Genomic DNA, 22,700 nt, shown 5'->3' on the forward strand with positions numbered 1-22,700 from the left:
TTCTCTTATCAGCAGAAAAATTTTATTCCTTTTAAGGACAAACCACATCCAAGGCCTTAGCTTACAGACACAAACCAAAGTAGCCATTAAAGCATTAGATACTGAGGTATAAGACATACAATGAGGGGAATGCTTTGCCATCAGAGGCTGACACCAAACTTTCTGGATGGAGCTCTGCTAGTGCGTGGGCGAAGTTGCGGGTTAAGTGCGTATCTGTGGAACCGAAGAACAGCTGTGCTCCACCAGTACTGAAGCACTTAGACCACATAGGTAGGGGATACACTTTCACGATGAAGGAAAGGGGGAGAAAGCGAGGCGCCCCCACAAGGCACTAGGCTGCCTTGCAGAGGGCCACGGCAGAGAAGCGGACCTCCCCTTGCTCACGCTCGGTGAATTCTCTGCAGACCTTGGCGGCGTCCTGAGAAGGAGGAATGCCACGAATTATGGTCTAAACAGCAAGAGCTCAAAATGAAAGCTTCAAGGGGAAAGTATTAATAAGGTCTATTAATGCCCAACGTTCACCCTGACCAACTTTAAACCTCCCAGTAAACTTGAAAACCAGGGCTTAAGAGGAAAAAGAATCAGGTGACGGGAAAAACAAGGACCCACATCACAAATCCAGCTCCAGAAGCTTTGATTCCTTTATTCTTTCTACCAAATGCTCTGTGCTTCTGCCACCTTGTGCCTGGTTTTGACAAGAAAACTATACTCTTGGTGCTCTTTCCCCCAAATCCAAAGATAAAAAATTGATTTCTCTTCCTTAAGGAAAAAGTTCTAACTCAGAAATTCCCAGAGTAAAGACGGACTTATTTCAAGTAAACATTTTACAAAACAGGCTTAAAGTTTAAATACCTGGTATTCCAAGTACACATAAGTGATGGATTCCTACATATTTAGGGAATGACATGTGTTACTAATTCTAAGACCTAGATTACAAAGATTGGGAATAGAAAACTGACCCCAATGTTACTTGAGAAATACTGGGGTTTAAATGCCTTGGGATCAGAATATCAATCACTGTTCAATCTGTAAAAAGTCCAGTGGAAAGAAAGCCCCACCAACAATGTTAAATACGAGACCTTCAAGAGGACAGTGGACATGCTATGACAGAGAACAGTCATGGAACATCAGCTCCCAAGGCCTAAAAATCACCGACCTGATAATGAGTTCTGGCCCTGAAAAAGCATCAACCCCACCCCAGTTTTGTTTCTGCTTTGGAACCACTTAGAAAAACTGAAGAGGATCTAGAGTAACGTCTACACTTTATTCTATCAGAATTTTTAATATATTGATATCCCAGACCAGCCTTCCCCAAAGCCACTTTCCTTTAGGACCCATGCTGCTGATTAATGTTAAGGCTGTGCCTGTAAAGACAAATAGCCATCTCCTACATAGATGATAAGCAGTGACCTAATTCACTCAAGTTTAGGATACTTGGGTTAAGTTTATGGATTTTCTCACCAATTTAACACGATAATTTGGGGTATAGTTTAGACAACCTAAAACATCTCTAACCATATAGAACCAGCCTTACTTAGGTTAAGAATTTCCACTAATTAAGATGCTATTTTCTAGTCAATTAGTTTAAAATGAGATTTTTTTTTTTTTTAAAAACAAAAAACGTTTTACCTTCCCCACACCTCATAAATTCTACTCACATAACAGTTTGAAGTATCCTATGCAGAGCACATTTTATGGTACAGGCATACCTCATTTTATTGCACTTCACTTTATTGTGCTTTGCAGATACTGCTTTTTTTTTTTTTTTTTGGCAAATTGAAGGTTTGTGGCAATCTTGCATGGAGCAATCTATCAGCATCACTTTTACAGCAGCACTGGCTCACTTCATGTCTCTGTGTCACATTTTGGTAATTCTCATAATATTCCAAACTTTTCATTATTATTATATTTGTTATGGTGATCTGTGATGTTACTATTGCAGAAAGACTGACTCACTGAACACTCAGATGATGATTAGCATTGTTTTAACAATATTTTAAATTGATATGTACATTGGTTTTTCACACATAATGCTATTGCACACTTAACAGAATACAGTATAGTGTAAACATAACTTTTATATGCAGTAGGAAGCAAAAAACCCTCAAAACTTCTCTTTATTGTGATATTTCCTTTACTGCAGTGGTCTGGAACTGAACCCACAATGTGAGGTGTGCCTGTATTAGGATAGTGTTAGATAGGAGTTGGTAGCACCTAGGAAGCTTTATTAGATGGACCAGGATCTTTCCTCCAAATAGGTCATAACCAGAAATTCTGCCCCTGTTCTTATTCTCTCCCATAAGTGAATGCGGACTCTCACGCATATCCTCATTCTGTTTCTCTAGGTCTAGTTCTCATTCCATATCACTATTATCATTTACCCCTGGTACATCCAAGAATTAGCTCTGATTGATCTCAGGTGTATATGACAGGCTAGAGAAAGTGACTGTCCCTCCTAGGACTGCATAATTTGGTCCACTAGGTACCTTAAGGTTATCAGGTCTATGATGTTCCAAAGACAGGTCTACTATAAAGGTAGTATTGTACAGTGGCTAAGAGCACAGACTCTAGAGACAGACTGTCTAGATTTGAACCATGATTCTGTAGTTTGCCATTGACCTTGGGCATCACTTACCTCTGCACCTCCGTTTCCTCATCCGTAAAATGTGAGTAATACTAACTACCTCAGAGCATCATTAAAAGGAGTCCATAAAAGAGGTAACTAACTTAGAACAGCATCTAGCATGGAGTCAGCAAACTGCAGCCTGTGGGCCAAATCCAGCCTGCTGCCTGTTTTTGTTAATAAAGTTTTAGTGGAACACAGCCATACACATTCATTTCGACACTGCCTATGGGGCTGCTTTGGAGCTGTCACAGCAGAAATGAATACCTGCAACAGAGCCCATATGCTACACAAAGCCTAAAATATTTCCTGGCTCTTCACAGAAAAAGTTTGCCAACCCCGTCTACACACAAGAAGCACGCAAAAACGTTTAGCTGTTATTACGACAAATGAAGTAATTATACCTTAACATCATTTTTAATTTTATCACAATTAAGCCATTTTCCCTTCTAACAGCAAATTGATTAAACTCTAGAGATTCATTTTTAGAGGGAAGAGGACTAGTCTACCAACTCGTGTTCAGATTTAATAGATTTCTGCTGTCACTTTTACCAGGACGGTTACACAGTGACACTGGATCTTAAAGTTCTGGTCAGGCATGTTTTGAATTTGCTTCCTTTGACCTGTTAACAGTGGACCGACCGTGTGGGAAGAAAACAATCACAGAGGTAACTGCCTAACCAGAATCCATAGTATGCTACCTACAAGACTGACCCAAATCCAGCAGTCAGAGAGGGATTAGGAAAGGCTTGTGTTGCTATAACATGAGTCTGAGTCATTGGCTATGATGTAATCTCACAAGAGGACAAGAGTCACCTTAATCCCACAAGGAAATAAACAATGGCTTTTCAGGCTAAATCTAACTGTGGGCTAAAGACAGCATGCGATACAGATTAGGCAGGGCTGCTCTAAAGGATGCTGTTTAAAACTATTTGCTATAAAATAAAGCAGACAGAATTACTGAGACGATCTTTAAGCCCTAAAGACTGCTCTTATCCCAGATGATTGATGCTGCCTGTACCGAAAAAGGTTTGCACTTTAGAATAGACAAACTGGCTAAAGAAATATGGGTCCTAGTGGAAATGGATTCCGAAGACTACCTGCAGCAGTGAGCCCTCTGAACTGGTGCCATGGTTCACCGGAAAAGGCATCCGTCCATCTGTAAAGAAAAAGCCAGGCGTGTCAATTTTCTCTGCACGTTTTCTGTCTACTGTGCTTGTCCAGCTTAAAGGCAGGTTTTAGATTCTTCCAAATACCACTGCCACTCCCACGAAGGTTATGCTGGTTATGAAGCAATAGGCTGGAAATGAGGTTCAAGTGTTCCTCGATATCCATCCCAAGCAATTCTAATCTAAAGCACCAAGACCACAAGACCACACAAGGCCAAACCAGCTACCCTACTAGGAGGGCTTGTGCCCATCTCTTGGGAAGGACCACAAAGCAAAAGTCAGAAGCAGTCTATGAGGTACAGGGAAGGTGGAGGGAAGAAAAAGGATCCTTGAGATTTCATTTGCCCCTCAATGACTGCTGATCAGCCCCAAGTTTTCTTTGCCCTTGCTTGCCATAGGTAGTATCTTGGCTTGAGATGACACAGCTGACAAGTCTTTCTCCATTAATACAAAGGAGATGACTCTTCTTAATACAGAGATGGACATGTCTGAATTATTTTTACACAAACCAGGTTGTGTTTAGGCATTTACCTCCTTCCAAAAGTATTCCTTGCCTGGAAAGGATGGCAGTGGAGACCTTATACTGGTGATGCTATAGTGGAAGGTGCAAAGAGAAAATCTGAACATGTATACTTTGAACTGGCTGATCAGTTCTCTTTACTGGTTTGTGACTAAAGCCATTCATCCGCAGGCCAGGTTCCTGAGGGAGGTGCTCTGGGTATGATAAAGGGTTAAGTGCCCCCATGAGAATACCTTGGTGTTCTGGCTTCATAAACGGATATACTAAGTGCCACCATAAAGTCACACACCAGTACTGTAAGAGGAATTATATCTGAGAGAATGCATGCATCTATATTAGATTCCAAAACTGGAGTGAAACGTACCAAGTTCATATAGGTGGCCATCCACGTTGTTAAACAGAATAAAATGAAAGTTCACTTTGTCATCTACCTGCAGAGGGTCAAGATATTTTTTCAAAAATGAGTATTTTTTATTGTATTATAAACTGCATTTAAAAATAAAGCTGAAAGAAAAATATTAAGATATAATGACATAACGTTATGTAAGTTTAAGGTCTATAACCTGTTGATCTGATACACATATTTTGCAATGATTATTTTATAAGCAGAACTTAATTTGTTAAAAATAAATTCTCTAAGTAGAATATGCTTGAACCAACCTGCCTACATATTATTTTAAATGATTATAGCTAATATTTATTTCTTATATACTAGGTACTATTCTAAGACCATTAAAGTAGATATACTGTAACTCTCAGAACTCTAAGACTTGCTTTTTACTGAGGAGGAAATTAAGGCTCAGGGAGGATAAGTACTTCACCCAAGGTCAAGACTAGAATGTGACAGAATCAACTGCAGTTATACAGACACTATCACTGACTTAAATCTAATCAACAGTTGACTTGAAGGCTGTGTTCAGATTAATGGTACATTTAAGTCATCTAGAAACTTTTAGTCCTTGTTGGTCCAGCTTGCTCTCCAACAGACTGTGAGAAGAGTATGTGAAATGTTCAGTTATTAAGAGGGGTGCTACTCACTCTATTAGACCCATTTGGATCTATATAAAACACTATCAGCCTGAATTTACTCAAGACTGTGTCAACTGCCAATTAGGTATTTTGAAGAGCCATTTTTATGAACAGGTCTGGTCAAGGCATTATTCTGGTAGAATTTCCTGGCATTCATCAGCCTTGGGTGGAAACATGTGCTGTGTTCCAGCAAGAGGTTCTTGCACATATTTCTGGGGAAACATAGGTGACACCTGGACAGCCTGGCTCTAACTTGTATTTACCCGACATTGGCCTTCCTGTGCCACGGCATCATGGGCTGCCTGGATGGCCTGCAGAAAACAGAGAATTGTTATAGCATGAAAACCTCCAAAGTTATTGAAAATCGATGCTCTAGAAGTTCTCTTCCTACCTCATTCTTTTCAAAGCATTTTGCTCTGTCTTCAGGGGACAACTTCTCTGTTTCAGAAAGAAACTGTTTCAGAACTGACCCATCCTCTTAAAAAAAAAAAAAAAAAAAGAGAGAGAGAGAAAAGGAAAAAAAAAAAGCGCATGTTAGTACTGGTATAATGCAAATGGCTGCACATTTATTGCTGACTTAAGCCACTGTATAGTCTGTCACGTTTGGCAACCTGACTTTTTACCATGGCCTCTGAGGACGTGGATGAGTGGTGCTTCTTCCCCAGCCTCTTTTTCCAACCACTCCCCTCTCACTGCATTCAAGTCAGAGAACTCTCAGTTCCTCCAGCATGCCAAGCTCTTCCTCACATCCTCCCTGTCTCCCGACCCCTCCACCTTCCACCTCACCCTCACCTCTCAGGTCTCTTACCACCTCTGTTACAGCATTGATCCACTGGTAACATGTATCTGTGAGACTTTCAGTGCCATAAAGGCAGGAACGGTCTTGTCTACTGCTCTTATCTACAGCACTTAGCAATGCACAATTAATGTTTATTGCATACATGATGTAACAATAACATTCTAATCTATCAATATCAACAGTTCTCAAAACAAGACTTTCATTTCAGAGCAGAAAATGCAATCTTAGTAATATGGTTATCCAGAGAGACATCAACCTACAGATCTTAAATAGAAATACAAAGACCCTAACAGTCTGGCCTAGAGACAGCTAAGGAGCTGATGGTTGGCATAAGCATTTTGTCATTGCTCAGTGTGGATGAGTCTAGGACGCAAGAGCAACCTGTATTTCAAAAGACCTCAATTTGAACTTTTAGCTCTAAACTTAAACAAATTTGTTAAATGGGGACCATTTAAAGATTGGAAATTATAGGAATCCTCTCAACTTGATGAGGAGGGCTGTGACTCAGATTAAGCCGAAGGCACCGTCATGACCATGTTTATGCAAGAGTTACAGTATCTGTGACCTCAGGAACACAGTATTCTAAAAGAAATGATACTTACTGCATAAGAAATAAAAAGGATCAAACTATGACTTTTTAATGACTCACTCAAGTCAATATTTGACAAAGCAACTTCTAGAAGATCTGGACCTTTGTGGCCAGACAAGCCTTTTTTTTTTTTTTTTTTTTTTTTTTTTTTTTTTTTTTTAAATTTCAGAAGTATACCAGGAGTAGAATCTTGGCCACAATTCCCTTGTTTAAATTAAAAAAAAAAAAAAAAAAGTATTTGACCTGCTACAAGCAACAGCATGGACTGTTAGTTGAACTTATTCAATTCTCAGCCACCCCCATCCATTGTCTAAACCAGGAATTGGCAGACTACTGCCACCTAATAAGGTTTTATTGGAACACAGCCACATCCACTGCTCTACATCTTGTCTATGGCTGCTCTTGCACTACAAGGGCAGAGATTATATGGCCCTCAAAGCCTAAAAGATTTACCCTCTGGTCTTTTAAGAAAGTTTGCTGACCCCTGGCCAAAATCATACACAATGCCTTGTATTTTAACATATTTCAATGCAGTTACTTGCGCTTCTGACAAGTTAAGGGTTGAGACTCATCTCTTCTCTACCCTCCATGGCATCCACTGGAGGCGAGCTACAATTCCTGACCAAGCTTTGTTCACAGATGGATCTCTCAAGGTGCAAGCCTGCGGTTCTGCCTCCGTGTGGGACCTGTGTCCTGCTGCTTTACGCTGTTTTAGTTCCCCTGTTGCTTATGAGACACAGCACCATTAAAGAAAGGTCCTAAAGTTTGGCATTTTATGCCTTAACAACATCTCTAATTCTTTAGAATTGTCAAGACTATAGCAGGAGGATCTGCACATGAAGAGCCCAGGCGGAGAGGCAAGTACAAAACTGCACTGTCACCCGCCCTGCCTCTCCAGGCGGAGGACACCACACTATGCTTCTTGGATGCGCTTCCCTTCCTCAAAAGGGAGGAACAGTGAGAATTCACCCACTGATTCTATCTGCATAAGTAGATTTTCAAAAAAATTTAAGGCAATGGCTTTGCCAAACAGAGGCTTGGGGGTGTTGGAAAGAAGCATTACAGTTAATTAAAGGTCAACCAGAGGATGACTGGCCTCAAAACCCACTCACCAAACTCCAGTTTGTCCTGATTATTGGCCACTGCATGAATGAGTCCAATGGTTCCACAGGAGTTGCCAATGGTCTGCTTCATGAAGTACACCTTAGGACTTACTTCTTGTCCCTTCAGCTCTTCAATCTGTTTTTTCCTGAAGTTCTCATGCTGTGAGTGCAAAAAAACATTTTTACATCTCAAAATGAAAATGCAAAGAACAGACAGCAGCACAGTGAGTTCTAGTACCTAAATGGAAACAGAAGTGGGATATGTGACCAGGAGCCTTGGTTCTAGGTGCTGGCTGGCGTCCAGAGAATGGCCCGTCTGCCAGCCACGCCCACGCCAGCCCGTGGGGTTCTGAGAGGTTCCGACACTCCACCCTAATGCTGCAGTGCGGTAGCGGCTTTGGATATTGCCCAAGCCTTTGTCTAGACACCACTGCAACCTTTTAACTTGAAATGGATGGCATGCTGAAGTCAGAAAAACAGACAAGTTCGTTATTTTCTTCCTTTAACACTAACGACTTTCACACAGGCATCCCAATCAAGCGCTGGTCAGCTGAATGCCCAAGAACACCAGCTAGTTTATACCTCACTATTCTTTGAAGTTCTATTCTCCCCAAATACATGTCTCTTCAAAAACAAAAGACAAAACTTAACTAAAGAAAGGAGCAATTTAAAGAAATTAACTATTCCCTCATCCTTTTTTAGGAAGGAAAGACAACTGGTCTGGGGTGCTGGGCTGTGATTTCACAAAACCTTCTCATCCTACAAAAGGAAGATGTAACTCTTGTTTGTCCTTGACAACTATACAATTTGAGGAGACTAATTTCCTCAAAGCATTATCTCTTTGTACAGTAATATAGGGGGCTTGTCTGGCTCTTTCACTAACAAGTTCTAAAGATCTTAAAGGTATGACTGCTCAGTTAAAAGCAGGGTGCTGATGCTACAGAAACACTAATTTCTTACTACTGGTATAAACCGTACGGAACCCTAGAAGTACATATATTTCTAATTCTAGCAGCCTTGCATTACTGTACACGGAACTGAAGTAAGCCTTGTCTGTGGTACCATCAGAGGAATAAGCTCTCTTGTCCCACAAGATCAACTTAAACTCCAACTAGTAGGAAGTTCTAGCATCATGTATCTACCTACTGGATCCTTGAATTGAGCTACTCATTGACTGTTAGGATTTTCACTTTTCTAAAAAGGTTTAATTTTTTTTGTAATGGGATAGCATCATCCTTTAGGGTCGTTTGAGCCCTTGCATGCAGACATTTCTGTAAATATTTCATGATCCCTTAAAATGTGTTAATAGTCCATTTAGGATTTTGTAATATTCTTAGACAAAATGAGATGCTTTCTAAATTAACATTAGATTGTTCGGAAGTCAACCTATAAACCTCGACTCTCCTTTGAATTTGCTTCAGGATTTAGCCCAATAGGTGTTTTGTGCCACATAACAGGCATTCCGTAAATCTGACAGAACTGGAGCAAAAAGACAAAGTATCGAGCTCTTTCAAACATAAAACGTTCTATCCAGAATGTTCTACTAACCAAGATCTGCTTGATCCAGCAAAATGAGAGCAGTGGGCTTCTGCAAGACAAACACGCCGCACCACTGCCTCCCAAAGGCCTTGCCTTTGAGTGCTGCCGCTCAAAAACCTCCGAGTCATCATGGTTCCTCTAATAAGAAACCTCTTGGAGAGGCTCAAATGAGAGAGAGAAGATTGCATTTGATTTGATCAATGGGGAAGCTAATTTGACTTGCAATTATTTGGGAACTCCATTTTCACCTAAATAAAGGCTTTGGCAATAAACGTGTCAGTGGGACTATCCTAATAGCTTTAATAAGTGTTTTTAACCCACAATACTTAGCCCATTTACTAGGAGGAATGCCTGTATCTTCCCATAGGCCTTAGTTTATGCTGAAGATGCTTCTAGAACACCCGGCATTAGGATGGTGCTTCAGTTTAGCTCACTCTGTTTGGAACCATGCCGTATATGCTAATGCCCCAAGTTTCACTAAAGCAAAATTCAACCACTCCTCAATCAGGGATCCAGTAGCAGCAATAGGAGATAGACAAAACCATGCTAATTAGTGGGATTCCATACAACCAAGACAACAATTACCCCAGCTACTTTTTTATATCTTATGCTCAATCTCTGAGGTACATATATACTTGCACACTCGCAGGCGGAAGACCATCTGAAGGGAAATGAAAAAGCATTTCCAAGACTGGTCTAATGCCCACCTATTCACTTAACTACAAGGTCAGAGAGGAAAGAGGTCGAGAGAGAGGAGGTTCTCACACAGGAACCACACACAAATGATTAAGCTTTGGAAAAACACATTGCAGAAACTAAAAACCAAGTGTGTACGTTGTAGGGAATGGAGGGTTGGGAAGAAACCTCTGAATCCACTGAAGACCCAGGCAGCAGAGGGGGAAAATTAAAGAACCTATTGTTTTCTTGTGGTTTAGGCAAGCCCATCCCCCTCCATTTTACAGCAAAGGTGGGAGTCTGAGAACCAAACAATAAAACGACACGTCACAGCCGTTAAAGGAGAACAACCAGCCAGCTATTCCTTGGCTCAAACTGCCAAAAAGCCTAGGCTCAAACTGCACTCAAGAGTAGGGTGAACTGTCTGCCTGGATAATTGGGATGATGGAACTGAGATACTGCTTCTCCTCCAAATTCAAGGCAATACTGGATGGATGAACGACCAGGCAATAAACTCTGTTACAACAGAAGTCCAGTGAGTAGGTACCATGAAAGTGCGAGTTCCTCCCTCCATCCGCCACAAAGAAGGGGCAGTGTGCCAGTTCTGGGCGCCCAGGCCAGGACGGGAGGAGAGCCTGCATCGTCCTCAACGCCTCACTCCGGCCTAGGGGCAGCGCGCACAGCGCAGCGCCTGCGCACCCCGGGCCCCACGCCCTACCTGGGCCGTGAGAGGAAACAGCAGCAGCAGCGCGCAGGCAGGCGCCGGCACCGAGCCCAGAGACTCCTCTTCCAGTCCCAGCACGTCCTCGAAGCGCCACTGGCCGGCGACCCCCAGCCGGGCCAGCACCTGCGGGGAAAAAACATGGCGGCCAGGCACGGAGACAGGCAAGTGGCGGGCACCTACCGAGAGGCGGGGCGGGCTCTGCGTCCTCGCACCTCTCCCCGGGCCTGGGAGGAGCCCGGCCCCGCACCGCCCCCACCCGAGCCGAGCGCAATGACACAGCACAAAGCGCGGCCCACACGTGGCTCCCGCGACGCCCGGAGCTAGCATCTGGGCGCAGCCTCCTCCATCCCACCTCTGACCGGTTTCGCAGTCACCGCCTCCCCCGAGGCAGGGGCAGAGGGGAGGGCACCCCGGCCGCGCCCCAGCCCCGCCGCCTCCGGAGCGCGCAGGGCGCCGCTCGGTCCCTGAGAAACGGCCGGAGCCGGTGGGCGCCTCCGCCTCGGTGCTCCCGGGGGAGGGGCACAGAGGCAGCCCGAGACGTCACTCACTTTGTTCAGCATCTAGAAGGCAAATGCAAAGAAAAAAAAAAAAGGCAAAGATAAAAGCAGTCATTGATACCGCTACCTGGTGAGGGCTGACCCTCGGCCCTGCACTCCCCGAGTAATTGCACCTGATGCTCACCTCCGGGTTAATCTCCATCGGCTTGAGCTGCATCTTCGCGAACAACGGCAGGAAGCACAACCCAGAGACGAGGAAAAACAGAGAGTGGAGCCGCCCAGGCTGCAGCTATAAAGCACCGGCCTGACGCACTATGGGTGCCTGCGCAGGGGGAGCAGAGGCAAAACCAAGCGAGGAGAAACGGTCAGTCGCAGCCAAATGGGCACGAACCCCCCCCCTTGCGCAGCGCGGAGTGGTACGGCCAAGCCCCCAAACCTTGCAGTCTCACTTGCTGGTGAGATAATCTGGTGGTTGTGGAGATGGGTTTTGTTGGTTGGGTGTTCCTTGAGCGTGTGGAGCAGTCCTTTTGATGGAGTCTGATTTTTTGCGAAGTTTCTGGAAACCCACACTACGACCATCCCAGTTACCTGAAAGCTTAGAGTCTCTGAAGCACTGAGAAAAAGCCCAAATTCAACAGGTATATATTTAATATGAATATAAATCTAGCAGCAGTTTGCATTTGACTTTAGATAATTCATCCTCCATGTTAAAGCAAACCGGCACCGAGGTTCGTTTTTAATTGACCGCCTAGAATAAAACATATTCTGTAATATAGCACATATTGCATTAGTGATGCTGATGTAATGTGACTCCCAGGGAAGAATTGGTTGGTCTTGGGGAAGCGGTAGAGACCTGGGGGATGTGGCTGTAATACGACACACCGAGAAGGCAGGCTGTCGGAGACTTTAGGAAACATATCCAGGGAAGAAGACAGGTATAATTTCAAGATGAGAGGCTGTAAAAGGAAACGCATTTTTTTCAAGGAATGGGAGGCTTTGAAAAATAAAACGTTAAGTTCACAATAGAATACTCCCAGTGAAGAAGAAAGGTAATGGCAACTTTAAAAACCACTGTTCTCTAATGATCTCAGGTGGGGTTTGGGTTTTTTTCTACCAGCATATTCAAAAGATGGAGACAAATAGCATATGCCTGAGAATGAATAAAAAGTGGAACAAAATCTGTAAGAATAGTTCAGGAAAACAAAACCTCAGAATGAAGTGGGGCTTGCTGAATCCTAGGAAAAGAGGAAGGTTGGGTATTTTTTTCACTTATGCTCAGAACAAGATAATGATGATGGTGAAAGAATAGACCTACTGTTTAGGGGATCCAAGGTTAAAAGATGACAGAGAGAAGGGATCTGCTGTTTTTGAGTTATTACCTCTACTGTGGGTCAGATTTTTTGCATGTCATCTCACAACCCTTAGAGAAGCCAATGAAGAAACTCTTCGTAGTGCAGTTTTACAGCTCAGAATCTGTAGCTTAGAGAGGTTAATTTGCTTTAAGATCATAACCGAAAAGTAAAACTGAGAAGTAAACCCTGGTAAGTTGGGCTCAAGGAGCCCATTCTCTATCCAAAATTCCACTACATTCCACTTCTATTTTCTTCCCATTTTTACCATCAGAAAAATGACCTTCACATGGAACATAAGAGAGGAAAAGACATTAGTAAGAAGAACTTAATGGATGAATTTTGTGGTATGTAAATTATGCCTCACTAAAGTTGTTTCTTTAAAAATAAAAGACTTGGGCTTCCCTGGTGGTGCAGTGGTTGAGAATCTGCCTGCCAATGCAAGGGACATGGATTCGAGCCCTGGTCTGGGAAGATCCCACATGCCACGGAGCAACTAGGCCCGTGAGCCACAACTACTGAGCATGCATGTCTGGAGCCTGTGCGCAACAAGAGAGGCCATGATAGTGAGAGGCCCGCGCACCGTGATGAACAGTGGCCACCTGCTTGCCGCAACTAGAGAAGGCCCTCGCACAGAAACGAAGACCCAACACAGCCAAAAAATAAATTAATTAATTAATTTTTTAAAAAATCCAAAGCATCGCTCTCTGAAAAAAAAAAAAAATAGAAGACTTGAAAGTCTTGACAAGTGAATAGTAGTACAAGAATACCTGGCTATGTTAAATGAGTTCTTGCCTTTAAGACTGAGACAAATTATATCCTAATTTACTTCATTTTTTCAACAAGTACCGATTAAGCACCTACTGTGTAATGGGGATACAAAGGTGAACAAAGTAACTTCTGTCATCGAGATCTTATCAGTAATAAGAGTGGTGTGAGAGGGAGTAGAGTTCGGGAACACTTAGCATAAGGAATCGGGAGGGCTTCCCAAAAGAAGTAACATTTAATATAAGGCCTGATGGACCTGTAGAAGTTAACAGTTTACAGTTATTGCCAAAATAAATAGTAAAAGAAATAATGATAACTAACATAACATTGTAAATTAACTATACTTCAATAAAATTTTTAAAAAAGAAGTAATGAGGGACTTCCCTGGTGGTACAGTGGTTAGGAATCCACCTGCCAATGTAGGGGACACGGGTTCCAGCCCTGGTCTGGGAAGATCCCACATGCCACAGAGCAACTAAGCCCATGTGCCACAACTACTGTGCCTGCACTCTACAGCCCGTGAGACACAACTACTGAGCCCACATTCCACAACTACTGAAGCCCACATGCCTAGAGCCCATGCTCCGCAACAAGAGAAGCCACTGCAATGAGAAGCCTGCGCACCACAACGAAGAGTAGCCCCCACTCGCCACAACTAGAGAAAGCCCGTGCGCAGCCACAAAGACCCAATGTGGCCAAAGATTGATTAATTAATTAATTAATAAAAAAAGAAGTAATGATAACAGTTTCAGAAATCTTCGTTAAAGGTAGTCACTCATTCACTCAACTAATATATATATATTGAGGGCCTACTATGTGCCAGGAAGCATCAGAGCAATGAATAAAACAGCTCCCTGCTTAAAAGAAGATGCCAGAGACTAGACATGAACAAACTGTATCCTGATCTTTTTTTAAAAAAGAGGGGAGAGCCAGGGGAGAATGTATCACTGAAACTGTAGACCAGGAGATTTGATATCAATCATCAGCCAAATTCTAGGACTCATAAGTAGTGAATTCTTTGAAAAAATAGAATGCTTGCCTTTTGAAGAAGTTATGTCTGCCAACCCTTATCTCCTTTTCTTTTGGGCTTACTAGCTAGATGGACTGGTAGAACACTTCTCATTTTATTCTTTCTTCATGCTGCCTGGGTTGACATCAATTGATATTAAAGTTGAGGTGGTTTTATAGCTTATTTAAGTTACTCTACCTTTAAAAAAGAAGTGCTGCTGAATGAAGTAATCTCAATCTGTAGCCACCCGACAGTGGTTCTAATCTTGTCTTGTGCAATTTTATTGGAGCAGAGAGAGAGGGAGAGAGCACATGCAAGCGAGAATAAGCAAACTAAATGGCAGAGTCATGAGATTCAGAAAAATGAGTTAAAAATAAAATGATGAAATTTAATAGAGATTTTGGTGATCATTGTACACCCCTATGAATATACCAAAAAACTTTAAACGGGTGAATGTTATCTTAGCAAAGGTGTTAAAAATTCAGTAGGGATATGTATGAAGCTCTGCACATCAATTATCATAGTACAGTTGGTCTTTATAGTCACTTTTTTCTTAATTCTGTGGTTGTAGAGATATGTAATAATGTGGAAAATATCAAGTGAAAAACAAGTCCGCAACATTTTGTTTGTAAACATTAAAAATGAATACACAAAGATCAGAAGGAAAACCATTTTTAAAAAAATCAAATACGCAGGGTAAATATGGAGTAGACCTGTTAGAGGTGGAAAAACAAAATCAATGAGTGGATAAGTTGTCCTTCATAAATAAAGATGCCATTTCTGATTCACCAGGAAAAGGATTTTTATCATAAGTGGTTTTTTTGTTTTGTTTTTTTAGGAATAAGATTTGGGATTGACCCTTTAAAAACCAACCTTTTTTTGATTCTGACAATTAATAAGACAGATATATTCAAACGTCCTTGGTATGCAGCCTCATAGCACAGGGAAATCAGCTCGGTGCTTTGTGACCACCTAGAGGGGTGGGATAGGGAGGGTGGGAGGGAGGGAGACGCAAGAGGGAAGAGATATGGGAACATATGTATATGTATAACTGATTCACTTTGTTGTAAAGCAGAAACTAACACACTATTGTAAAACAGTTATACTCCAATAGAGATGTTAAAAAAAAAAAAAAAAAGTCCTTGGTAGAACAGTCCTACAGTATATGGGAGTCAATCCTGAAGGCTCAGCCCACAAAGTTTGTTCTCCAGCACTCCCAGTGGTTTTGTAAGCACCTAATTCCCTGTATTAAATTCCATTCTACTTAAAATGCCTAAAGTAGTTTTGGACTCCTGCATTGCTATACTGCAGGCATACCAGTAGACGTACATGAGAAGATTTTAGGTGACTCACAAACATGTAATAGTTATTTGTTTTAATGAACATCATAAAAGCTGTGTGCTCTTGTACGTGTGTATAATTAGAACAAGTTTGTGATTTCACAGCTGTTAAATCTGGGCAAGTCTAACATACACTAAGCAAATAGTATTATTGGTCTATAAGGATATTGCAAAAAAAATAGGAATCATTCATAAATCTCAAAGATAGGAAAACTCTAATGACAAAAGACTGTTACTAGTTGAAGGGGTAGAGTATACAGTGTCTGTGAAGACAGGTGACTCAAGCACTGAAGCAGTGCTCCCCAAATATTTTGAGAAGTGGGTATTTCTGCCTGAAATCAGAAGTTACCCAAGGAGGGAGATGAGGAGGGAAAGAGCACTAGCCTTTTTCGTTATACAAAGGACATTTTATTTGTCATCCCCATTGAATCCTCAGACCAATCCTCTGAAATTCATACTTCTACCTGATTTTGCGGGTAAGTAAACTGAGGCCTCAGAGAGACTGTTTAAATTGCTAAAGTCACACAGCTACTAAGTGTCTGAGTCTGGGTTTCAACCCAAGTTTATTTGATTCAAAAGCTTGTGCATGTGGGCTTCCCTGGTGGCGCAGTGGTTGAGGGTCCGCCTGCCGATGCAGGGGACACGGGTTCGTGCCCCGGTCCGGGAGGATCCCACGTGTCGCGGAGCAGCTGGGCCCGTGGGCCATGGCCGCTGGGCCTGCGCGTCCGGAGCCTGCGCTCCACAATGGGAGAGGCCACAGCGGTGAGAGGCCCGCGTACCACACACACACACACACAAAAAAAGCTTGTGCATGTTCAACTGTCCTGCCTACTTCCATTTAAGGGCCAGCCTTACAGCCTTAGTCATAGTAAGTCATAATAAGTATGAAGATCAACCTCTGAGAAAAAGGAACTTAAATGACTTCCCCAGTGTCCAGGGCCAGAGCAGGTCACCCAACTCTGATAAGTGTGGCTCACTTTGAGGTCTGAGAGTCTAGTTTGAATTTATAATTAGCACATAAATTATTGACAGAGTACTTCCTCAACATTGAAAAAAATTACTTGGCAATTCCTCTGTCAATAATGTTTCCCCAGAAGCAAGGTTCTGACATCCAGATATTTTAAACTTAAAAATAACACAATAGGGGCTTCCCTGGTGGCGCAGTGGTTGAGAGTCCGCCTGCCGATGCAGGGGTCACGGGTTCGTGCCCCGGTCCGGGAGGATCCCACATGCCGCGGAGCGGCTGGGCCCGTGAGCCATGGCCGCTGGGGCTGCGCGTCCGGAGCCTGTGCTCCGCAACGGGAGAGGCCACAACGGTGGGTGGCCCGCTTACCGCAAAGAAAAAAAAAAAATTAAAATAACACAATAAAAAATTACATATAATGCAGAGAAATTACCGCACTTAGTTCCCATGGTAAAGTCAATTTTCATCCTGTTTCCTAAAAGCGGTTCATTAACTGGGTATCCACAAATATGTCGGAAGGAAGAAAGATAAATGTGAGGGAGGAGAGTGCATGTCCTCATTGCATTATACCTTACTTCATACAGTCATGTATTTATTCAACACATATTTTTGAGCACCTACTATGTGTCAGACACTATACTACGCTTACCTGGGTTGGGGGTGAGGTTAGCAGATGACAGCTATAAGGCATAGACCGTGTTTCCTGGGCTTTTAAATGTCAATTTTAAGATAAATGATCAATTTAAGAGCTTCTTTTGTGGGAGGAAGGGGGCAGATCCAGTGCATCAAATGTATTTACCAGTTGTAACGCATCTCTCTTTTCAAAAATGTTTAAATGTGAAAAACAGGTGCATCTTAGACACAAGGAAACACTGGTTCTGTTTTTTATCAAGCTCTTCACAATCAGCTCGTGTTCAAGACAGCTAGCAGCATGCACTGTCCACAGTGAAAAATAAATGCCTTATGTTTCTAAGGTATAGAGAAAGGGCTTGAGGACATAGGAGAAATATGACACAGCTGGCAACTGGTAGCAGATAATGAGAGGTATTCTCAGGACAGGTGAAACAGAGATCCTGCCCTACTGTCCCTCAGTTACTATTTCTTGTGGAGCTGTGAAACTGGAAATCAGAGGGCTTTGGTGGACCCAGATCAGCCATCCAAAATGTGAACACAGGCAGTTTAATTAACTTCTTTACATCCCAGTTTCCTCAACAGTAAAACGAGTGTTACAGGAACACTACAATTTCTCCCAATTCTAGCTTCCCAAGGATCTTGAGCAGCAGAAAATAAAAGATACATAGACCAAATCATATAAAAATTTGGGTTAAGTCTACTTTCATCTCTAACTCCTTAATTTTAGCCATTAGCTCTGTTTGATGTGGCTAGGATATAATAAACAAGATTTATCAGTTAATATTGGTTTCTGAAGTGTGCTTCTGAGCTGTTGGTTACATTTATCCTTTTACCAGGAGATTAGTATATGAGGGATATAAGCAGAAAAAATTTAAATCTATAAATATACCAGGAAATGTCTTCTCAAGAACACTGCTGAGTTGTAAGACCTAACCAAGCATTTTTTTCAGAATCCTCTGAGTAAATAGGTCAGTTTATAGATGTCTAGTGTCTTGGTCTTACCTGGACATTTAGCTTCAGTGGCCTAAGAACATGAAGCAATTAAAAAACAAACTCAAGCCATACATAAATTCACTACCCCAAAGAAATATACCTTTTCATTTCTCCACATATTCCTTCTAGTACTTGGCCATCTACAGAGCAAACCCTGTTGCTGTCGACATTTATTATCCTCTTCCTTCTAACTTGGCTGCCCACTGTTCCAGTCCCAACTCCATACTGCTTTCTTAGACTCCAGCTCAAGTCTATTTTCTTTTGGGGGATCGTTGAGGGCAAGGAGGAGGAAGGGAGGTTGTCACTGGAGAACTCCTTTGCTTCTTGTGAGACAGACAGTATTTCAAATAGTGTGTCCTATGCACTGTATTAGTAAACCTTCAGTGGAAGAGCCCCTTAGAGCACTGGGTCAGCCATAATGCCAGAAGCAGATATCCTGTTTTTTTCTTTTTTCTTTTATATTGGAGTATAGTTGATATACAATGTTGTGTTAGTTTCCGGTATACAGCAAAGTGATTCATTTATGCATACATATATATCTATTCTTTTTCAGATTCTTTTCCCATTTAGGTTATTACAGAATATTGAGTAGAGTTCCCTGTGCTATAGAGTAGGTCCTTGTTGATTATCTATTTTATATATAGTAGTGTATATATGTTAATACCAAACTCCTAATATATACCTCCTCCAACCTTTCCCCTTTGGTAACCATAAGTTTGTTTTCTAAGTCTGTGAGTCTGTTTTTGTTTTGTAAATTAGTTCATTTGTATCATCTTTTTAGACTCCACATATAAATGGTATCATATGATATTTGTCTTTCTGTATCTGATTTACTTCACTTAGTATGATAATCTCTAGGTCCATCCATGTTGCTGCAAATGGCATTATTTCATTCTTTTTATGGCTGAGTAATATTCCATTTTGTATATATATATACCACATCTTCTTTATCCATTCATTTGTCAGTGGACATTTAGGTTGCTTCCATGTCTTGGCTATTGTAGATAGTGCTGCTATGAACATTGGGGTGTATGTATCTTTCCAAATTATGGTTTTCTCCAGATATATGCCCAGGAGTGGGATTGCTAGATCATATGGTAGCTCTATTTATAGGGTTTTAAAAAATATTCTATTTATTTATTTATTTGGCTGTGTTGGGTCTTAGTTGCTGCACGTGGGATCTTTCATTGCAGCATGCAGGCTCTTCCTTGCAGCATGCAGGCTTCTCTAGTTGTAGCGCATGGGCTCTCCAGTTGTGGCACATTGGCTCCAGAGCACATGGTCTCAGTAGTTGTAGCGCACCGGCTCTCTAGTTGTGGCACGCAGGTTTAGTTGCCCCACCGCATGTGGGATCTTAGTACCCTGACCAGGGATCGAACCCACGTCCCCTGTATTGGAAGGTAGATTCTTAACCACTGGACCACCAGGGAAGTCCCCAAGCTCTATTTATAGTTTTTTAAGGAACCTCCATACTGTTCTCCATAGCGGCTGCACCAATTTACATTCCCACCAGCAGTGTAGGAGGGTTCCCTTTTTTCTACACCCTCTCCAGCATTTATTGTTTCTAGATTTTTTGATCATGGCCATTCTGACTGGTGTGAGTTGATATCTCACTGTAGTTTTGATTTGCATTTCTCTAATGATTAATGATGTTGAGCATTCTTTCATGTGTTTGTTGGCAATTTGTATGTCTTCTTTGGAGAAATGTCTATTTAGATCTGCCCATTTTTGGATTGGGTTGTTTGTTTTCTGATATTGAGCTGCATGAGCTGTTTGTATATTTTGGAGATTAATCCCTTGTAGGTCAGATCATTAGCAAATATTTTCTCCCATTCTATGGGTTGTCTTTTCATTTTGTGGATGGTTTCCTTTGCTGTGCAAAACCTTTTAAGTTTAATTACGTCCCATTTGTTTGTTTTTGTTTTTATTTTCATTACTCTAGGAGGTGGATCCAAGAGGATAATTGCTGCAATTTATGTCAAAAAGTGTTCTACCCATGTTTTCCTCTAAGAGTTTTATAGTATCTGGTCTTACATTTAGGTCTTTAATCCAATTTGAGTTTATACCCTGTTTGTTTCTTTTTATCAGCTACCAAACTTTCACCAGCAGCCCACTACTTCTTAAAAACTGCCCTTGTGAAAACTGACCAGAACGGAGCCTTATGCCTATCTCAGTAAGAGGACCTCAATCATTTAAGGAGAGTGGGAAGTACATTGTATCTCAGAAAGGACAAATTAAAGAAACACAATGTATCCCTAAAAGGAAAAATAAAAAGAAATCCATGCTTAGATATAAGTAGAGAAACTGCAGAACACCAAGAACAAAGAAAGATTTTAGAATCAGCCACAAAGAAAGCATAAATGAAAATGACATCAGTCTCCTCAATAGCAACCAAGGAAGCCAGGAAACAATGGAATAATACCTCCAATGTGTTGAGAGAAAATAACTGTCATCCTTGAATTTCGTATTCAGCAAAACTATCTTTCAAAAACAAAGGTGAAAAAAAATTACATAAACATAAGCTGAGTTTACTACTTAGAGAGTTGTACAAAAAACTTCTAAAAGATGTAATTAAAGGGCTTCCCTGGTGGCGCAGTGATTGAGAGTCCGCCTGCCGATGTGGGGGACACGGGTTCGTGCCCTGGTCCTGGAAGATCCCACATGCCGCAGAGCGGCTGGGCCCATGAGCCATGGCCGCTGAGCCTGCGCATCCGGAGCCTGTGCTCCGCAACGGGAGAGGCCGCAACAGTGAGAGGCCCACGTACCGCAAAATGTAAAAGATGTAATTAAAGAAGAAAGAAAATGATCCAGTCGATGGTCTGAGAAAAGGGATTAAAATAATATTCAGTGGAAGCATATATGTAAATCCAAATAAATAGAATAGTGCTAAAATATGATTTTGCATAATAATATATATAATGTGAGGAGGTGCAAGGAGAGTGAATGTATTCACAGGTTCTTTATTCTGGCAGAGGTTAAGAAATTATTTAACTTTAGGCTTTGTTAAGTTGTCTCAAGGGCAATTAATAAAGAAAAGAAAGAAAACATATAAATCCAAACAATTAGAGCTAAATAGGAGAAGGGGAGAAACAAAATCAAACCCCCCAAAAGGCAAGATAAGAGGAAAAAAAGCATAGAAAATCCAGGACAAATAGGAATAATAAGGTAAGAGAGAGAAAAATAGAAAAAAGTCCAGATTTAAAAATCATATTAAATGTAAATGGACTAAACTTATGTTTTATCAAATTAGATTCTTTAAATCTAGATACATGCTATTTTTAAGAGACATGCCTAAGGCATAAGGATATGGCAAGATCAAAAGTAAAAGGAAGGGGAAAAGTTTTCCAGCAAAATTATTAACCAAGGAAACCTAGTGTAACTATATTAATATCCGCATAATGGATTGTTAAGCAAAAGCATGATTAGAGATAAGGGTATCATTATGATTATTTAATTCATCAGGAAGATTCAACAATTCTAAAGTTGCATGCTCCTAATAAAGTAGCCTCAAATGTGTAAAACAAAATTTGATAGGCCTGTAGGGGAAAATAGATAAATCCACCATTACCATGTACCCACCTTTCTTAATTATTTGTAAGTCAAACTGACAATATAGTGAGGAGTATGGTACCTGGTTAAAACCTATGTGTGATTTTTTTCAGGCCTGATCACAGGCAGTTACAAAGGCTTTACCTGGCAGGCCTCTTGGAGAAGAGTCCTACATCAGATCTGGGGTATAGCCAATGCATTGCAGCCTCTGAGAAGACTTGCAGGCAAGGACTCAGGCCCCTCTGGCCAATCATGCTCTTTGGCATACTAGCATTCCTACTCCCAGAACCTTTATTTCTAAGCTTTTATCTAAGCCTTGAGCAGATCTCTTCTTCAGGTGCCTGGGTTGAGGCCTCCTTATGGGGAGCAAAGGGGAACCCTCAAAGGCACCTTTGCCCAGGCTTACTCAGTACTTTTCCACACCTAATCCTTCCCCGCTGCCCTCAGCCCCGACCCCAGGGGCCATAAAACTATTGGTGTCTTTTGTTCCAGGGCTCCCTTGACAGTGAGGTGATCCCCACATCTGCACTGATCCAGCCGACCTGGACCAGTGTGTACTCCCCTGGGGGAAAGCAGAACAGAAGGAGCCTTTGCACTTTCTGCAGTTTAGCTACTTGCTTGTTTCAAAGAGGTAAGTGGTTAAGTCCTTTCATTTTTGGCTTGTTTTTGTCAGCTACTCTGACACCTGGCAGCTCACTCCTCTCTCTCTCTAACTCTCTCTCTCTCTCTCTCTCTCTCTCTCTCTCTGTCTCTCTCTCTCTGTCTCCCCGAGCTCAGCTGGCTGAGCTTCTGACATATAGAAGATTAAAAAACAAAACTGAATACCAC

General features: G+C 41.8%; 1 protein-coding gene and 1 long non-coding RNA gene across 2 annotated transcripts in view; one reads left to right on the forward strand and one right to left on the reverse strand.

The window, feature by feature from the left end:
• UCHL1 (ubiquitin C-terminal hydrolase L1) lies at positions 1–11,543 on the reverse strand. The gene is made up of 9 exons (XM_059067099.2): positions 11,452–11,543; positions 11,319–11,330; positions 10,765–10,893; positions 7,842–7,992; positions 5,733–5,818; positions 5,605–5,652; positions 4,677–4,743; positions 3,724–3,782; positions 1–418 (listed from the first exon to the last, which is right to left on the reverse strand). Exons 1-9 carry the CDS (start codon positions 11,482–11,484, stop codon positions 332–334), a joined length of 672 nt encoding a protein of 223 aa, XP_058923082.1. The 5' UTR covers positions 11,485–11,543; the 3' UTR covers positions 1–331.
• LOC136794371 (uncharacterized) overlaps positions 11,490–22,700 on the forward strand; it is a 26,876-nt gene continuing 15,665 nt past the window's right edge. Inside the window, exons 1-2 of the long non-coding RNA XR_010841076.1 lie at positions 11,490–11,631; positions 22,365–22,503. This is a non-coding gene — a long non-coding RNA (uncharacterized lncRNA). The remainder of the gene's footprint in view (positions 11,632–22,364; positions 22,504–22,700) is intronic.

The sequence above is a fragment of the Kogia breviceps genome, chromosome 6 (assembly GCF_026419965.1).
Source record: "Kogia breviceps isolate mKogBre1 chromosome 6, mKogBre1 haplotype 1, whole genome shotgun sequence".
NCBI lineage: Eukaryota > Metazoa > Chordata > Mammalia > Artiodactyla > Physeteridae > Kogia > Kogia breviceps.

Bases quoted from the DNA above. Each gene is read 5' to 3' on its own strand.
- UCHL1 (XM_059067099.2), bottom strand. From the start codon at position 11,484: ATGCAGCTCAAGCCGATGGAGATTAACCCGGAG. The intron at 3,783-4,676 runs GTACGTTTCACT...TTTTCTTTACAG, and splicing joins TGGCCACCTATATGAACTTG to ATGGACGGATGCCTTTTCCG. The intron at 419-3,723 runs GTAGTCTTCGGA...CCTCCTTCTCAG, and splicing joins CAGAGGGCTCACTGCTGCAG to GACGCCGCCAAGGTCTGCAG.